General features: G+C 37.1%; 1 protein-coding gene across 2 annotated transcripts in view; it reads right to left on the bottom strand.

Moving 5' to 3' along the window:
* Positions 1 to 20446, bottom strand: part of LOC122796397 (calcium/calmodulin-dependent 3',5'-cyclic nucleotide phosphodiesterase 1C-like) — a 2375955-nt gene that overhangs the window by 1051158 nt on the left and 1304351 nt on the right. For both annotated transcript variants that reach the window (XM_044064848.1, XM_044064849.1), the window contains exons 3-5: positions 10832 to 10945; positions 4975 to 5157; positions 3001 to 3067 (exon numbers count right to left, since the gene is read on the bottom strand). In XM_044064848.1, the coding sequence (XP_043920783.1) occupies positions 3001 to 3067; positions 4975 to 5157; positions 10832 to 10945 (364 nt within the window). The remainder of the gene's footprint in view (positions 1 to 3000; positions 3068 to 4974; positions 5158 to 10831; positions 10946 to 20446) is intronic.

Raw genomic sequence — 20446 nt, 5'->3', positions numbered from 1 at the left:
TCCAAGGATGGAGCCTTGGGGCACCCCAGTTTGTACTTGTAGGAAGGGAGATAATTTAGATTGTCATTTCACTGCCTGAGATCTGTTGGAGAGGTAACTGCAAAACCAAGCTAGTGCAAAGTTAAAAAGGTTTAATGGAGCTAGTTTGGACTGAAGTAGTCTGTGGGAAACAGTGTTGAAGGCTTTGTATAAATCAAGACACAAACAGGAGGCTAACTTATTGTTGTTGCCAGATTTTGTGATAGTATTTATGATGGATGTCAATAGTACAGCTACTGGATAAAATGTCTTACTGTGTATTGCCTTTTTATGCATTCACAGCATCATTTTTCTAAACGTGCTCACTGTCTTCACTGAACAATTTCTGTGTTAGTATGCATTCTCTTTCTTTTTGATTTACTACATTTGGTATTGTTTTATTTGTTTCTTCTGACAACCATTTATATAATGCCATCTTTGCATGGCAAGCAGGTTAGGTACACACATCTGTAGTATGTAAACGCAGCCAACTGTGTGTGTGTGTGTGTGTGTGTGTGTGTGTGTGTGTGTGTGTGTGTGTGTGTGTGTGTGTGTTTATCTCCATAAAGAATGGCGGAAGTGTGTATACCACACTAATGTCTCAAATGGCATGGTTTTGAACTGACAATTATTGTAAAGGAGTAATGCTCTTAACTGTTAAGCTGTTCACCACAGTTTGGGATTTGATTAATTCAAGCTCTATTTAGGGGAGGTTGGCGTAATGGTTAAGATGTCTACCTTAGAAACACAAGGTGCATGGTTTGATTCTGACATGGAGGCAATTGGCTAGGCTTAAAATGGCTCACAGTTAGTATAGTACTAATCTATTAACCTGTACTACTTTTGTTTGGAGAATGTCTTTCTGGGACTCAAGTTAAAATTATACTTTCTTGTTAACAAATGTAAATAGTTCAATGGCACGTCATCATTCTCATACTTTTTCCTGTTTTTATATGGGGTCATGAGATCATGGAAACTGTTGTCTCTTCTTTCTATTCAGAGCCCCTCTTATTGTCATCACCATTTCTGCCTGATTGTCTTAGGCCTTCCTTCACACAATCCTCACACAATCCTCACACAGTCCTCAACAATCCTCACACAATCCATCCAAGTCTTCACTGGACATGCTCATCTTCTCTTGTCTTCTTCCTGTCTGTGTCAAATCTTTATCAAATAGTCTTTTGCTTTCCTGCACACATGACCGAATCACAATAATCTCATATTCTCTGTAACTGATGTGGCTTCTGCTCTGATGTCATAATTTCTTCAACTGACCGACAGTATGCACTCTACTACCCACCTTAGGCACTTCATCTTTATCACCTCAAGCTTCCTTAACTGCCCTGTCTTTAATGTGCATGTTTCTGAGTCATACAGAAGCACTGGTAACATGTCTGTTGTATACATCTTACATTTCAACTTCATTGAAGTTCTTCTGTCACACATTACCTATAACACTTTGTGCTAGTTGGCTGTGTTTCCTCTTTGTAGATTTGACCTATTACAGACTTCTCCTCATCCACACCTCCCAGATACTTGAAGCTGTTATCTTGTTCCACTGCTTTCTCTTCTATTTAAAGTTTAAGCTTCCTATGAGTTCCTCCATTTGCTATCAAGATCCATTCTTGTCTGTACTCAATTTTATTCTATGTACTTTAAATTTTGCTTTCCAATCCCCTATCATTTGTTGAAGTTCCTGTTCAGAAACTGCTTTCAGTCATATCTCTCAAACTCTTAGCACAAGAAATCTGGACACAGCCTAAAATAATGGGGGGACAAAGGCCCAAAAATGGGGACATATTTTAAATATTGTTGTTTTAAATCTAGAAAGTAGCTAGAATAACAGGATTGGTGCTAGGATGCAGTTTCTTAAGGATATGAAGCCTGAAACTCAAATGTATGCAATTATTTACTGACTTCACTCCTCAGTGTTTTGCCAGAAAACCACACATTTTATGAGGAAAATACCAAGGCAAAAATCTAGACATTCTGAAAAAAAATCTGGACAGTCGAGTGGAATGCTTTCAGTCAATGTCTGCATATATATTAGTTTTGTTAATATGTTTCCTTTGACCGATTTGTTGACATAGTCCATCACCTGTATGAAGAGACATCACCTCAGAGCTGAGTCTCAATGCCCACCTACTCCTACTGGAAGTCCTCTGAGAATCTAAACACTTGTCTGACTTCTTTTCATTGGGTCCTTGTACATAGCCTGCACTGATTCTACCAATGTTTCTGGGATTTCAAACCATTGCAGGACTGCCCAAATCAGCCATCCTGTGACTTGTCTTATGGTTGCGCCATGTCTTGGAAAATCCAGTTTGACTCTTTCCTCATCTTCAGCTACTTCAACACCATCATTTTCAGTGCATAAATTATGCCAATTGTATCCTGATCTGAATTTGACCTACTCATCTCCCATCTTACTTTCTGGTATTTTACATGTTCATTTATCTATCACTTCTTCAGGACATTTATACAATGTGACAACAGTATGATACTTCTGGTTTTTTTCATGTATTTTTATCCTCCCATTTGTTCTTGTACACTGGCCTTTGAATGCTTATTCTCCAGCAATTTGTGATATGCCTTGCTCTCCATCCTACAATGATTACCCCTATGAACACTATAATCAATATTACATTAAATTTATCTTTTTAGCTACTAATATCTTGAAAGTTGATTCTTAAGTGTTAATGTTATATACTTTGTAGGACAAATTGTGGGGAAGCTAACATGTTCATGAGTACTGAGTACCACTTTTGAAATTCAGTTAAACTGAAATAGGGAGTTTATTCTCTGCATCTTTCCAAATTATATAACAAACTTAAGAATATAGTTTATCCTGCAAAATGTAGCCAACACATGTCAAGTGCTGATCTGTTGACGAACTGATATAATATCATATATTGTACACAATTAAACTTCAAAGGCCAGGTTCTTAAAAATGTGTACGAGGATGTATCTGAAGTTGCTTACCTTTAACACTGCAATCACATTTGGTGGGTAGCTAAGTCCAACCATATTTGAAGTTCTCCTATACATTCTGTTAAAAAGAAAAGAACAAAACAAATTAATGATGAAGTAGCTTATCTGAATAAATTTGTTCAAGAGACTACAGTGTATTTATAGATTAAAACAGGTAGCTCAGGTCTCACATGCTTGTATTAGTTTATAACAATGTTTTCACTGCCTCGCATGCATGCATTAGTTTATAACAATGTTTTCACTGCCTCACCTGCATACATTAGTTTATAACAATGTTTTCACTGCCTCATGTGTATGCATTAGTTTATAAAAAATGTTTTTACTGCCTCACATGCATGTATTAGTCTATAAAGATGTTTACATTGAAGTACTGTATCTATCATTTCTATGTTCTGCTAAACATGAAATTTCACTGGATACATTTTATTCACATCTCTCATTTAGGAGCAAACCCAAATATGTTACTGACTATGTTTTGCTTTACCTGAATGAACATTCCAAATATGATATCTAAAATGATTGAATTTCTTAATGATTTCTGATATATTTGTGTCAGTTACTGATGCATTATTGTCATGTTTTATACCTTTATTAGCATGCTCCCTCATTTAATCTGTTAATTTATTATATTGCAGAACTTCCAAAATACAGTTTTATACTGCATGAGCATTGCTGTCACTGTATTCAGCATCCAGGAGTTGGAATACAGAATAAATTATTCACTACAAAATATTTAAGAAAAAAAGCTATGGAATAATAACTTCAAAACTGTGTAAAACTAGACTTTGTTATAATTAACCATCAATATTTAAGGCTGATTCATTACTCTTTGTATTAGAAACAGCACTTTGCTCAGTCTGACACAGACTAAGGTTAGAAGGAGTATAGAAAATAACACCTTCTCTGTAATCAGTGCTAAACAATGAAGTATTTGCATAGGATGTTAATGAAACTCTGTAAATAATGGCATGCACCTCAACACACACTATGGCAAAACTGGATTATGTGGTAAGTATCCAAAATCAGAGCATCCATCTGCAGTTTGACAAGCAACAATGTCTAATGTAAATCAGCCACTACAGATGTAAGGTTTTATGATAAGCACTTAAATGAAATGATCTAAATATATGCATGGCTTAAACAGGTATAGGAAATATGTATATGCTGCTTTGAAAACAAATGTGATGCATAAGGCTATGCTGACACATTTGTCTTGATACATTGGTGCAGTATGATCTGTCTTAAAGTTTAATACTGTGGAATACAACAGTTCTACAATGGAAACGTGGTAGTTCAATAATTTAAAATCTTGCTACCTAGCTTGTCAACATCTTAGAATCACATAAAGTCATAAGTTTGTGTCCTCTCTCTACATATCCTTCAGTCAGGAATAAACAAATCTACATTAAAAAAATACTATTAAGAATGCAAGCATGCCTTTTTCACAGAATTATTTTTTAGCTGAAAATATTTCCTTCAAAATTTAAAATAAAACTGAATTTAAATTATGTCCTATCCATTATTTCATGTTAATAATACAGAAAAATTGAATGCAGATTTTAAAGAGGTACATGGTAATGTACCCTACAATTTCTAATTGCAATTAGATATGATCAGGTTTATGATGATGGAAACTGATATGAATGAGAAATGAAGGTAGACTCCTTCATACTTTGTTATTGCTCAGAGACTCTCCAACCATCTTAGCTATTTTAGTTAGAGTTGACCACATATCAGACAAAGGATGTTTCTTCTGCAATAACATGAGGCCACATAGATCATTTCAGTCTCTTGCTTAGCTTCATATGGAAGCTAGCGTAATATCTAATTATAAATGAAGCTTTTGACATAAGATATGTTTGCTGAATGATATCTGTTAATCAGATCAGTAAGGCTGTATGGCTCAGGTTGAAATGTATGATTTTTAACGTAATATTTGTATGTGAAAGTGAAATAATCTCTTACCTTTCTACAAATATCCCTGCTTGAACTGCATGGACTATACTTCTGAACCTTGGTTTCTCCTCGGTTCTTTTTAACATCATGCCCATTTGTCTTGTGAAGGTGGAGGCCAACCAATCCCGTACCTCTGAGGGTACTGAATCAGACTGGATATCGCTGAGTTCATCTTCAGTATCCAGGAGACGCCTGCATGAGATAAATAAAACAGACTCTGTTGTTATGCTTCTATATAACATTGATTTATATAAGTAAATACATGAAGGGTATCATCTTAAGTAAATAAAGCCATGTATCATATGAAAGGAAACATACACAGAAAAGCAGAATGTTGACTTAAAATAATTTTCTAGCACTGCACAAAAGAGAAATTATGACAAATATTAAAATGATCATTGTACAGTAGGAATTCCACTTTAAGAGATATGGAATAGGCTCCCCATCCATGTATAACAGAGTTCATCCCTGATCCTAATGAAATTAAACCTTGACAATTGGATTGAAAATAGTAAATTTACCCCCAATCTGGCCCCACGTCCATTGTGGACAGAGGTTGTGAATAAGAAAATATTAATCTAATACCCCTAACACCCTCCCCACAAATCCCTTAGTTACCTCCCTACTAATGTGTCCACCCTCATATAGACCCCCTGACTATCTCTGGAATTAAATGGTTTAGGGTATGTGCCTCGGCTTGTAAGGGCCCTAGAGGTCATTAGCCTAATAATAACATATGAACTTATGAACCTATGAACCTATGATTAGCTAGTGAACACATGAACATATCAGTCAAAGGAACAAACAATATAAACAAAATGATCCTATAAACAATATCAAAAATCACTCCTCGGTACACATTGTGGAATAATAATGTCATTTTTAGGAAAGGTAAAAACAACAGATTTCTCTTTGTGTAGTGACATAAACTAGGAGTGATGCTATTACAGAAACACATCATATATCATATTAGATGCCTAATTAAAAATTATATGCACACTACTTGAGTTCTAAATCATTCTATGTAACTGTAAGCTGCCAGTAATATTAAAAACATATAGCAGGTCATTAAAATTAATGTGAAAGTGCTTGCATATAAGATACAAGCTTATTTTAAAAATTAAAGAAAATTCTAAACATTACAGTCATGTGCAGCTTCCTGATGTTATGGAAGGCTAACATTTATCTGGAGGGATGAAAGACCTTTTGAATCCTTACTTTAAAATTCTATTGCAGCGCTCGTACATTTTCCTCAAAATGAAATGGTCTATCTGCAATGATGAAACCACACCCAATAAAACATGCACACTTTGAGAAGTATTTATTTTTCATAATTTATGAACTGCAGCCCTTGCATACTGCCATCACTACAATGGAAAAACATTGTCTTCCTTGTTGCAATCATCTTCTTTTATTGGAAGTGCTCAGATCCTGGTGTGCTACTGAATGCAGCTCCCACCTCATGCCTCTCTACAATTCATAGACAAGCCACCATTTTCTCTGAGCAGTCACTGACTCTTTATGTATTTATTTAACATTTGTTTACTGGGAAAGTCCGACTTGGAATGAGTCAATTTTCAGTGGAGGCCCAGGGAGAAATGCTCCAGATTCATGTCTTTGTAACATGGGAGGAAACCAGTCCACTGGGAGGAAACCCACATAAATACAAGGAGGACATGAAGACTCCACACAGAAGGCACCCCAGCTGAGAATCAAACCAGAGAACCTCATGCTGTAAGGCAACAACACAAACCTCTGCACCAGCACACCATCAAACTTTGTAACAGTGACAATTTTTCAGACTGAAACTAAAGTACTGAAAATGTGTTGCTCTGTAGTATACAAATATTCTGAAGTATTATATTATATTATATTATAATATATAATATTCTGAACCTTTATGTGCATTTTATACTGTAATGCTTTTGTATATAACTTAGGGTATTATTTCTTCACCTTATTAATATTCCTCCTTTACTCAGCACACTACTGCTGGAATCCTTATGAGGCAGTAATGTTGCCAACCAATCACTGGCCACCACCAATATCATGAAGGCCTGACATTCTTGTTTTTTTGTCTGGCATACTATCAGTGGTCATATCAAAATCCACACAATTCTGTTAAATTAGAAGATAATAAGGCAATGGCACATCCACATTCATTTACATGCTTTTTATCAACTGTTCTCTAATCTAAAACATCTTAAGGCTGAAGTATCTCTCCTTTTTCAACCAAAAGAAATATATTAATATCCAGGGAATAACATAAATCTACTTACCCAATGAACAAAGAGATAGTATTAAAACTGTCCCTGTAGAGCATTTTCTCTCTCTTTAACCAGAAAATCCCAACTTTTAATTAAGGAACCATTCTACCTTAAACAGGTCTTTCATTCACAAGATAGTCAGCATTTGATAATTTCTCATGCATTTTCCCATTTGTTTTATTTATTTATTTTTATTTTTATTTGACATTTTAGTTACTAGGGTAGACTGATCAAAACATGACCAGCAGCAGGATCATCCAGATTATGCACAAGCATACATCTTTTCATTTTCCATGAAAAATTAGAAGATTGAAATGTCCATGCATTAGATAACCAGCATACAACAGAGTGATATCTTCTCTATCTTGTCCTTCAGATATTCAAATTTGATGGTGTCTAGCATAGTAACGCATATTCAACATGCATATAATCTCTATTCAATTCTATTTTCCTCATTGTAAGACATATAAGAATCACAAGTCAGCAGGATGATATATGAAAATAGATAACAGTATTTTTCTTTTTTGAAAATGAGCCCAGCCACTTCATCTGAACAACTTTAAAAACTCAAGAATAGTGTTAAATTAGCAATAAATAGGCAAAACCTATGCAATGTAGATAAAATAGCTTTGCCATATAACTATGCATAATTAAAATGCAAAGCACTATGTTGAATCTCCAATTTCTCTAAAAAAAACTCTCAAATTCGTTGTTTGCATAACACAGAACAGTGTATAGCATATCAACATCTGGATCACTATGTAAAGGGAGTATTCAGTGCACTAATAAAACCTTCACTTGTTCTATCATTCATCTTCATGAGTTTGGAAACTTTAGATAATAAACTAACAAACAAAAACACCACAGTCTCCAATGAAACTCTTTAATGCAAAAGAATGGCTGAATTTCTTCAGGAGTATCATTTTTTTGTTCTAAGCAGCCCTTGCATATCTTAGTATTGTTATCTGTGTGCCTTCATTAATACATCTCTGAACCACTATAAGATTCCTTTGTCTTCTTGGTAATTATGGCTTAAATCCTGTATTTTCAGTGGGCATATGCTTTTGAAAAAAGCTGACAACATGCAGATCTATTTTTGGTTTGTATGGATGATTTTATCTGGATGGTGTGGTAAGTGTTTCATATTTCTTGGCTTGTAATTGTGATATAACACAGTTCCAGTTCAGCTACCAGCACATATATTCCTGGTTCTGTATTTATATAGAGCTCAGTTTAGCTACTATTGTAAATGAACACATGGCTTGTATTTCACTCAGGTTTCACTTTAAACATAAGAGCTTTTCTGTAGCCTTGGTGGTACTGTGTTGAATGACATTACAAAAAAATATTCTTAATGGGATATAGCTACTCTTAGCTTGAACCTTTTTTTAGAGTTAAAAAGGTGAAATGTCTCACAGCCAAATATAAATATAAGCAATTTTTTTGCAATTTGAATAACTGAGGTGCACACAACTCATTTATTTTCTTGAAGAATCACTTCACCAACAATGTTTTGATAAGCGCCAACATGGAAAGTAATCATGTATGAATTCCAATCAGTTTATTCAAAGCAAAGCCCTTTATGCATAAGTGCTGGTATTCTGCTAATTGTTCTAACAGATCAAAATAATGTTTGATATTCTTCATATCAGTGTCACCACACATCTTCATCAAATAGTTTCCATAATGGCATAATGGCATAGTCATTCCAGAGTAATTCAAAATGAACATTGTAGGACACTACAACATTCTCAAAAATCTTAAAATTGTGTGTTTATGCTGTGATGAATGCAAATGTATAGCAGGTTTGATCTTTTTATTATCTGGTTTCAAGCTTCCTGAATTTAAACCACAAGCAATATATCTGCAATATATGTCATCGGTATACCTCTGAACCCTTTTTCATTTTCATCTTGAAGTTATTCTGTTTCAGTCTATTCAAGTCTGATATATTCTTTTCATATCACCCCCTGTGCAGTATGTCATGAGTGATAATAGAAAACTCATGTCCTTCACTTACCAATGTAGCAACTCTCTGAAACACCTCAGGTGCTGACAAACCATCAAATGAAATATTATAAAGTCATTACCATTCTATAAGTGTATGAGCAGCTTATAACTTTTCTCAGCTAGCCTGATTTACCAAAATGCTTGTCAGCTTTTTCCATATACTAGGGGAGGGTGGGAATATGGAATCTAAATGGCCACTGTTTGGGACTTTAACATTCAAGACAGGCACAAATAGCTATTGACAAAATCTGGGAGCCTTAGAAGCTCTGAGGTAAACATCAGAAGTGTACAAAACTTCCAGGAATAGAAAGAAGCATTGTGTTTAATTCTAGCAGGGGGTTCACATGATATGATCAATAGGTAGTGACACATGTAGAACACAGCAGCTACAAAGGTGGGCAGAGCTTGGTAAGGCTATGGAGAATGATTCCATAGTTTGAGCACAATATTTTATTGGAAATAGAGAAGACAGCAATGCCCTGCTCTGTTGCCACCACTGCTTCCTTCCAAAAGAGAAGTAGTTTACAAAATGGAAGATATGCGTTTCACCTCTGATAATTTTGTATGTGCGCACTTAGGACAAATTCATATGAAACTATTAACACTGGGAGCTAGCATCCACAGAGAAGGTACAGCTACAAGAAGTGCTTTTAACTGAAAGACAGTCACCATTGTTTTATTATGAACTTCCGTATAACAGCTTCAAGTTTAAAATAGAAGTAGGTGGCTATTCAGCTAACCTTATAATCCCACTGTAATATGTCTTATGAAAAAGTATACATTTTTTTAAACTTCAGTAGAAAGTTCCTAAATGACCTACTTGCTATTTAGATCAGGAGAAATGTTATCCTATTTAACTGTACTTGACAGTTGGAAACCTGCATTCTTGATATATATCTCTAGGTTTTAATTACTACAGTAAGTTGCCACCAAACTGACTTTCTGACTTTCTGAAAAAAAAATCAAATCTCTTTCAATAAATCCTTATTTGTAAAGTGCAGCTTCTTTCAAAATCAATTTTTAATACTCTTCAAGCAGTAGTCTATTCTCAGGAATGACATTACCATGAAATCTGGAGTAAATATTAATTAACTTATTTTACTGTATCAGATTTATCATATACAGGGTTAAAATGGAGCTGAAGTCTATCCAGGCAGGAAGTGGGTTTAAAGCAATGAATCAACCATTGCAAGATGCTCCTCTCTATACATACACATAAGTGCACCTACAGACACTTTGTACGGTAAACACATCTTATTGGTAAGTCTTTAAGAAGTAGGAGGAAACTAGGGCCCCCACTGAAACTCATGCAAACAATTGAAGGACCTTCAAAGTCTGTGGAGAAGGCAGACCAAATGGGGACCCTATCAAAGAACCAAGCACTGTGAGGCAACAATGCTTAGCTCTATACCGCTATACATCCAACAGGTAAACATACATGAAGGAGTGAAAAATATACTAAAGGGTACTATGAATACACAAAAACTTTGTCATCTGATCAAATATGAAATAACCTTTTTTTTTTTTAAATCCTGGATTCCCAGTAACATAATAAGGCTTGTTTCACAATAAGGTTATCACAGGCTTACCTCGTCTCATCAATATACACAGATTCCAGTACAGTAGCTGCATATTCTAAATTCTTTTTGAGGTCTGCAACAGAAGCCTCTCCTCTTTCAAGTTGTTTTACCAAGCACCGCAACCTAAAATGAAAATAAAAAAAAATATATATTAGAGTAAGCCAATCTCCTTTTGTTTACTACAATTTGTCTGCTAAGTAAAGAACATTTAAACTTCATATACAGTATAGTTTGTTAACATACATGTAGGATATAGCATTATCATTACAACTTTATGACTGTCAGTGATCTTTGCATAATGGTACAGTATGCTACAAATTAAATGAATTTGCAGGAACCTTCCAGTGTGAATAGTATATCACCAGATTATTAAACAGCAGCGTTATTCTGTACTGCATTTCACGTTCCTTGCTGTGATCTACTTCAGAGAAGGAATCATTTGTATATTAAACTGCTTGCAAGAAAGTAACACAATACACACCCCTGATTACTGCCAGACTAGGGGGCTTTGTAACCACTGCTAGAAACATTATCTTTGAAGGAAATGAGGAAGAACCACAATAACATAGGTGTACTTGATGTCAGTAGCCAAAGTAAAAACACTAGTTCATTAGTAAATGAATTTACCAAGCAAAAAAAAAAAACACTAAACATTTATCAGACCACAATGCTTGCAAGAAACATTCTATTTTTTCAAAAAAAAGGTTGTGGAAAGCATGCAAAGTACTTAAATAAATGACCTTTCTTTTTGCCACAGTTGAGACTATTTACATTTAAAGAAATAGATTTGAAAGAAGGTCTCATATTGTTACATGCATATTGCTGTTACTAATCGTTATTCTCTGATAACCCAGAACCTTGGAATAATGGTTATACGAAAACAAAAAGGAACACTATTACCTGCAATCTCATTTTATTTAACAAAGAAACAGTCAACAAAGAGTAAAAATATTAAATTTAACTATACTACAAGTAATCCAGTTCCCTACTGTGGAACTTACAGTTCCTAGTTTGAATACAGATCTCATTCAAGCTACCTTCTAATTATTTTTCCTCTCTTACACCCACTTAGCTTAGTTGCTCTTAATATAAATATAAAGACCACTATATATATATATATATATATATATATATATATATATATATATATATATATATACATATATCTCAAGTAAATAATTTAAGTAGGTTATTATGAGTGCATTTTTAAAAACAATCTAAATTACAGTGCTCAACAATCTGTTTTCATTTCTTCCCCCTTATGTTGTGCACTACTTTGTACCCAGTTAAGCAGATCTTTAATCTTTAGGTTCCTAGGTAATTGTCTGTTATGCAGTCACTGAGACTACTTAAGAGACCAGTTTCCCAAATGCCCCAGGGCACTGTCTGGTTCAGTAACCTGCTTAGAACTACACTGTAGGCAGCTGAAGGCTGAGGGAATCAAACCGTGAATCACATGAAACAGATTGCAAACAGCTCATGGTTTCAATCCAGTTCACTAGCTGCCAGGCTTCAAACTCTCGCAGTTACATTATTATATTTCTTGAGATTACTGACAAAAATATTTGAACAATTTTAGTTACATTGCATTAGTAACCCTATATGAATACTTAAAGCATATATATTTTTGCTTTAACTAATATGTACTAACAATATTGTACAACTAAACAAAAGAAAAGAAAGATAAATAAGAAAATATATTTACAGTTAATCTCCCTTATCAGTATGTAGTAGTTTATATCCATTTTACGTTTAATCTTTAGGTTGATAGGTAATTAGTAGATGCAGTCATATAGACTACTGATGAGGCTATCCCAGTTTCCCAAAAGCCCTGGAGTACTGTCTGGTTAGGCAACCAGCTCAAAGCAGAAGAAGGCTGAGGGAATTATGCCTAGAACACAAGAATCAGCGTGTTTACATCTCACAATTTCAATCTACTGCACTAACTGCCAGATTTCAAACTCTTCTCAACACTCACATTCTCAAGACTGTTCAGTTTGCATAGTCTGTAGCAGTCCTTATAACATTTGTGAGAGAGATTTCATTTGTATTGTTCTAATAGCCCTATGTGAATGCTTAAAGCATTATACCCTCATGCTTTAACTAACATTATACAATGACTCCCCATTACTATTGGAAAATGTGCACGCTGATTGGCCCAGCCCAACCAACGTACCCTTTGTAAATCCCACAATATACCAATGGAAAAAGGTCCGGTCACCCAGACTTTTTTTCCGTTCGTATAAAGTGCCCCAAAACCTTTTTTTTTTTTTTACAATTAATAAAGAGAGAAAATGGAGCAATGGAGACTTTCTTTTCTCTGTTGTTTCCGTTTCAAAGTACTGATGTACTGGGTATGCGCAAGTCCCATATGCATGCACAGTACATCAAAAGGAACAAGCAGTATACCACAACCGGCAGAAGAACAGTAATCTGCCATTATACAAAGACATTATTTAAGAAAAGTAAGTATTTTTTTCTTAAATAATGTCATTGTATAATAGCAATAACTGACTCCGTTGTTGTGGTATATTGAAGATTTACCCACAGTTGCCTTTGTTTAATCACTCAGGCTTTGCCCTTGTGATTAAACCACACCAACCATGGGTAAATCTTCAATATACCACACCACATCATCGGTTATTGCTTTAATATTATACAACTTAAAAAAAGACTGTTTAATTCAAAACATGCTATTAAAATGCAGAGTGTAAACAAGTAACCTGGAGTTAAAATGTTAAGGGTGCTGGCATTGGAACCAGTAGAAACCTGAGAATACTTTTAATCAGCCCAAATGTCTGATAATGGTAAAGTTTCATAAGTTGCAAGACAAAACAAACATCACAATACAAATGCAAATAAAGCTTCCCTGTCTATCAAGAAAAAAAAATTGACATGTGGCAACTACATATGTAATGCAGTATTTGTACAATCAGGTTAAAACACACAATTTAACATTGTATCAACATGCATTTTCTAAACAACAAAAAGTATAAAACTCTTTAATGTATGCATTATTAGCTGGCTGTAAACTTGGCCATTTACTAGAAAATAAAATATTTTATGATGGGCAGTATAAAAATATAAGGCAAATCTGGAACATGCTGCACAATCAGGGACAGTGGCAAGGTATGCCAATACCGCAGGTTTTCCTTTCAAAGTGTGTGTTATTTTCATTGTTGAATACTAACATCATATATGCTTTTAATCAGTCTTAAAAATGAATTTGCTCATTAAGTCATATTTTCCTAATAGTGTTATATATGGATGCATGTTCTGTATTGGATTGCCTCACAGTAAAGTAAAACATTTGATCTATGCATTTTCTTCTGCTTTAAGCCCTCCTTTTGTACATTGATTTCGACAATACAGTATTGTGTTAATGCTGATTTCATGTATGAAAAAATCCATGGTACTATTAATCTTGCCAAACTGGCAAACGCAGCATGATCATCATTATTTATTTTATTTGCCACATTTCTTCTTGTATGCTCAAAATCAGTGGTCATTACATAGTTGTTCATTGCCACTGTGATGCAAAACTAAAACATAAAACAATGGAGCATGTGCCCTAACACTGGCTACAAGTTCAAGATTCTATACTCTCTTAAGTCAGCATTTCACTAATGATTTTATTTTTATTTATTTAACATTTGTTAACTGGGAAAGTCAGACTTGGAACAAAGCCAACTGTCAGCAGAGGCCCAGGGAGAAACACTCTAGATGCATGTCTTTGTAACATGGGAGGAAACCGGAGCACCTGGAGAAAACACACACTAATGCAGGGAAGACATGCAGACTCCACACAGAATGCACCCCAGCCAAGAATCGAACCGGAGAACCTCTTGCGGTGAGGTGACAACATTACCGCTGCTCCACCCCATTTAAATGAAACTGTGTAAGTATGAGGTGGGGTAAATCTGTTCCTTCTGAGTTTGAATAATTCACAAAGTCCTATGTCATCTCTGAAAACAGTAGAATTAAATGGTCTGTGCCTTCAGCCCAAGGATTGCAGTTAGTATCTAGGCAGATGCCTCTCCAGTTCTTCCTTCCCATCTTTATCCATCTGTGCTAGTCAGCCATTAATCCTTTTTCCACTGAATTATATTCTATGTATCTCCTCTGCAATGAAATGTAAACCATTGCCATTGTCCTCCTTTCTATGTTGAAGTGTTTCATTCTCACATCTACTAGATGCAAAGCATGGCCTCTTCTCTTCCCCTCTTCTATGAATCCTTCATCCTCAGATCTGCTCACCTGATTACCTGAGAGGATTCACTATTTTCATATAACTGCTTGTCTCCTTTGTCTTACAATGCATGCATGACTTTTACTCACACTCCTGTTTTATCTTACAATGCATGCATGACTTTTACTCCCACACCTGTTTTGTCTTAAAATGCATGCATGACTTTTACTCACACTCCTGTTTTGTCTTACAGCGCATGCATGACTTTTACTCATACTCCTGTTTTGTCTTACAATGCATGCACAACTTTTACTCGCACCCCTGTTTTCTTTTACAATGCATGCACGGCTTTTACTCACACTCCTATTTTGTCTTACAATGCATGCATGACTTTCACTCACACTCCTGTTTTGTCTTACAATGCATGCATGATTTTTACTCATGCTCCTGTCTTGTCTTACAATGCATGCATGACTTTTACTCACACTCCTTTGTCTTACAGTGCATGCATGACTTTTACTCACACTCTTGTTTGGTCTTAGAATGCATGCATGACTTTTACTCACACTCCTGTTTTGTTTTACAATGCATACATGACTTTTACTCACACTCCTGTTTTGTCTAACAATGCACGCATGACTTTTACTCACATTCCTGTTTTGTCTTACAATGCATGCATGATTTTTACACATAGGGCAGGATTCACGAAGCCTCCGTGTAAGAGTTACAAGTCTTACACGGAGGCTGGAGTTAAACGGTGTGACGTCAGCATGCCATGCATATTCATGAGGGCATGCTGACTCACACCCAAGGCTAACACGGTCCGTGTAAGAAAGTAGGGGGCGTGTCCGCAGGGCGAGTCCTGCAAACGGACACGCCCCCAGAAGAGGAACAGTTCCGAAAGTAAACCCCCACGAGATAGTCCACGTAAATGTCAACAAACACAACACAACACATGCCCCCACAGACTATAAACATAAAATGTAAAAATGAACATGTTATATTTTTTTTTATAAGTTTTGAAAGATGTTTGCCTGTAATTGCGCTCGTTTGCGCGGGCGTGCCCGTCGCTTAGCCACAGTTAGCAGTCAGTGGAAAAGCATATAAGATCTAAATATGCAAAGTAAGCCAAAAAGCAATAGCGTAGTGGTAGAGACATCAGCTGAAGAGGAGGCAGTCACGGTTCGAGTCCCCACAACATCAATTTTTATTTCTAGTGAAATAGGCACGAAACAATTCCCTGACATATATGTACATATATAAAATTATATTTTATGTAAAATGTAATGAAATGGGCCATGTATTTTGAAGAAATGTGAGATAATAAAAAAAAAAATGTCAGAAGTGCCTATAGCTGAGCTACGCTCTAACAAGCTGAGTATATCTGCCCGTAGGTGAGCTGTGGTTTAACAGGTGTAAAATGAGTGTCCGGGGTTGAGCAGTGTTGTAACACGCTGAAACTGTGTGCCCATAGCTGAGCTGAGCGTAATATGCGTGCTGACAGCCAAATGATGCGTAAACCAGTGTAACCCATTTGCGCGGAGCTGTGCACCGCACCAACAAGCTAACCAGCGGGCAAAGTTGAGCAAGCTGTATCAAAACTGCCTTTACACAGACACACCTCCTAGCTTGTGTAGACAGTCATAAAAAAAAAAAAGCAATGGCCAGGCTCGAACTCAGGATACCATGCACCATAGTCAAAGTACTGAACCACTAAGCCATGACAGTTGCCTTGAGAAATGCAGTATTAGCATATATATATGAATGAATGGAAAGAGAAGCATGACAAAGCAGGTTTTGTGAAGCTGATACATTTCCAAAATGGCCAATCACATATAAGTGTGGGAACAACGCCATATATAAGCCCATAGGTGGGAATACACAGCATAACTGATTGTGGAATCGATTTGCAGTCAGGATGGCAGGTGTAGGAGAGGGTAGTTGCTTCCGAGCAGAGAGGTGGGGCATTGAGGAGTCCAAATATATGGTTTGGCTCCTCGTCCATGATCATGAGGCCCAACTCATGCAGGGCCAGGTCCTGTGGGGAGCATACAAGGCTGAGGCATGGGACCGGTTGGCACATGATCTCACCAGTGCCACAGGAATACCAAGGACTGGTGAACAGGTCTGTCACCACCATGTGGACCTGAAGAGACGGAAGCAGGACCAACTGAACCGTTGGATCCAGGAGGCCCGGCAAATGCCCAACGCCCCACTACTGAGTAAGTTACATGTAATTATTTATGTAAGAAATTAACCTAGCTGATATTATGGAGATGTGTATTCCAATATTACTTCATTTATATTACAGCTGCCGGTGTCCGTTCCATGAATCGTCGAGCCTATGCCGATAGGCTTGTGTGGTTGTGCCACCAGGCAGGTTAGTAATTCTCTCCCTGTAACTGTTAAAAAATATAAGTATGACAGCTTGCAAAAGAGTGCAGTGTAGTCACTTATTAATAAAAAGTTCAAGTAACAGTGTAAGACAGATTCTGCTAGTACTGTGTGATTACATAAGTGTGATGCAGCCTGTAATCCAAAAATAAAAATGAAACAAGTCTGAAATAAAGATGTTCCACCTGTAATGTAAAAGTACATAACCTGCAGCAGGCTGTAAATTACAGCTACACAAGCTGAGTACAACACATGTGTGAAATATATCCCAGTTTAAAATCTGAAACATGACACAAGTGAGACTGTTGGAAAGGATTGTTGTAACCAAGTAAAACATGTCAATAAAGCCTAGAATTAAGGACCATCCTGAATTGCAAAAATAAAACAAGTGAGCATGTGAGAAAGAGGTATGAATCCACCAAGAAAGTTGTAATAACTCCTGAATAAAGTATACTGCAGTCAGTACAGAATGAAATGAATGTGACAGGCACAACCAAAGAGTGAAATGTGTGCAATAAAGTACTGAAGCTGGAATGTCTGTCCCACAATTTGGATATGTTGCTGTACCTTTGCAATATGCAGATAGTATGGTTGTATGAAATACCAAACATCCACAGTTGTCTAGAGCCATATAAATCAAATGTAGCAGGATGCTGGAGCTGAACAGAGCCAGATATGAATGTGTATGAATAAAAATGCAATGTATATTAATTTAGCAGTAACATTCCTATCACCAACATGCCTAAGTTTACACATAGGAAACTGTAGTCAGACTTGTAGGGTGTATATATCTGCAGCTAGTAGAAATGTACAGCATATGTATAGGTATTTGAAGTTGTTAATGAAATATTTCTTCACCCTACCCTATAACCACAAATAATCCATTCCACATGAAATGGGTATGTGTATTCACAATCAATTCCCCTGGACATTTGTCCTGTTGGTTCATACATATTTGCATGTACATTGATGCATGTGCCCTGTTCATACATCCAAACCTGATGGCCTGTTGCCATCAATCAACCCTGCATGCTGTTGGATTGTGTACTGTTGTTCAAATTATGCATGTGTTATGCTTGCTGTTCAATGTCTTGAATTTATGGGTGTTTGGTTAATGGGAATACTAATGCATGCTGTTACAACTAATTGTGAATGGTATTGTTTGTTACTAACCCAAACTGTCATAAAATAATGCAAAACATAGGACGACAGGGAAGGCGGGTTCCAGCGGACCCACCTCTCCCACCTCAGCTGGCGAGTGCACCTGGCACTAGTGCCCAGGCCGGACCCTCCTCTGGTGGCCCTGTGCCACCTTCGGGTGGAAGCGCTGCAGGGGATGGGGCTCGTCCCCCCTCTGCAAGCGTGGCCGGAGGAGACAGTCCACTCACCCTCTGTAGTGTCTGGACTGTGGTGCGTAGGGAGATCAGGCATTCTGTGCTTGAGCCCCTACGCCAGCTTGAGGCACGGGTGGCACAACTCACGGGCGTGCCTGCTGCCCATCCTACACAGCCCCCAGCACAGCCCCGTCCTGGGCAGTGAAGGCACAGTGGCAACTGCCCATGGGTGGGGATCTCAGTTCCACTGTTGCCATCTGTGGGCTCATGGGCTCGAGATATCCAAACATCCGTCCCTGTCAATTGTGTCCCCCCCCCACATGTGTCATACATCACCCCTGTATGCGTCTTGTTTGTCTTGTCTGTTAACCTCCCCTACCTACCTCCCCAACAATACCTACTTCCTGTACCTGACATTCCACTCTCACCTGAAAAAAAAAAAAGAAAAAAAAAGGGCACTCTGTTCCTGTAAAAAAATTACGCCCCATACATAGCTGCCCATTTCGCAGACATGTCTGCTGGACATGTAAACTGGCAATTACAATTGGCTGTACAACAAATATTGTTGTCCTCACCCCTCTCTCAGGGGTGGAAGGTTTCAAATTTCACACCAAATTGCACACATATGCACAGCTGTTGCTGATAAAGAAATGGGCAGCTATGGGCCTATCCTACATCCTTCCTGCAAATCCCGAGCTTGTTTTCCTACTGTCCTACCCTCTTTGTGCCCCCTTTTTCACCACTTTCCTATCTCCCCATTTTCTTTTCTTTCAAAGAAATTAGCGCAGGTGTGCGCGAGAGTAAGCACTTTTAAGCAGTTGTAAGCAAGTGTGCACTTGTGTGCGCTTAGCTAAGCATGTGTGCGCGAAGCTAAGTGACAGTGCGCATGCGTGAGCTCCGTGCAAACCAGCACTAACGCACTTACAACTGCTTAAAAGTGCCTTAGTCACTCTGAATGACAAGGCCTGTAGTCTGTTCAGAAGCAAAATAAAAACCCATTGTCAGTCCTAAACCCAGGACCTTGGAAACAGTAGTCTGCATGACTTACCACTAAGCCATGACTGCTATACAAGAATACTGTGCTGAAAGAAATATATCATGAAATAGTAGGAATGAATGTAAAGGGAATATAGGAAGTCTAGTACACAAAGCATGTCATGTATATTTACTGTCAAATCTAGTGGATTTGTAAAATATTAGTGTGTGAAGAGAAACAGCCATGCTAGTTGGTAGCTAGTAGGTAATAATGTCACAGTAGCACCTTGCAAGCCACACACATACTCAGAGCAGGATAAACACTGCCATAGTTTAATAGTTAAGAGCCCAGACATAGCAACTGTGACTGAGTTACAGGGATGTCCCTGATTTGAAAACAAATGTTAACTGTGCCCCACTGACTCCCTGTGAAATGTATTAACAGTAGGCAGAAAGGTGTTACAACACATGCTATGGTAACTATGAATTACTGAAAGTATGCACCACTTGCACGTCACAAATGGTGTAGTAATACATATGCTCAAAATAACCCACAGTCACAACTGCAGAATATCAGACAATTTCATGGGTGTATCCTACTGATATGTACCATTCCATGAGGCTGATAAAAGATGCACCTGAGAGTATCTGAGGCCTGCTCAGCAGCATAATCAAACACCCTTCTACGTCTCAAGGCCCACAACATGGCCAGACCACACTGCATGCAGTACC

Source organism: Protopterus annectens, chromosome 3.part0 (genome assembly GCF_019279795.1).
Source record: "Protopterus annectens isolate FY-2018-M chromosome 3.part0, PAN1.0, whole genome shotgun sequence".
Classification (NCBI taxonomy): Eukaryota; Metazoa; Chordata; order Ceratodontiformes; family Protopteridae; genus Protopterus; species Protopterus annectens.
The sequence above is the reverse complement of the archived record's forward strand: the minus strand, read 5'-3'. Positions and strand labels throughout refer to the sequence as shown.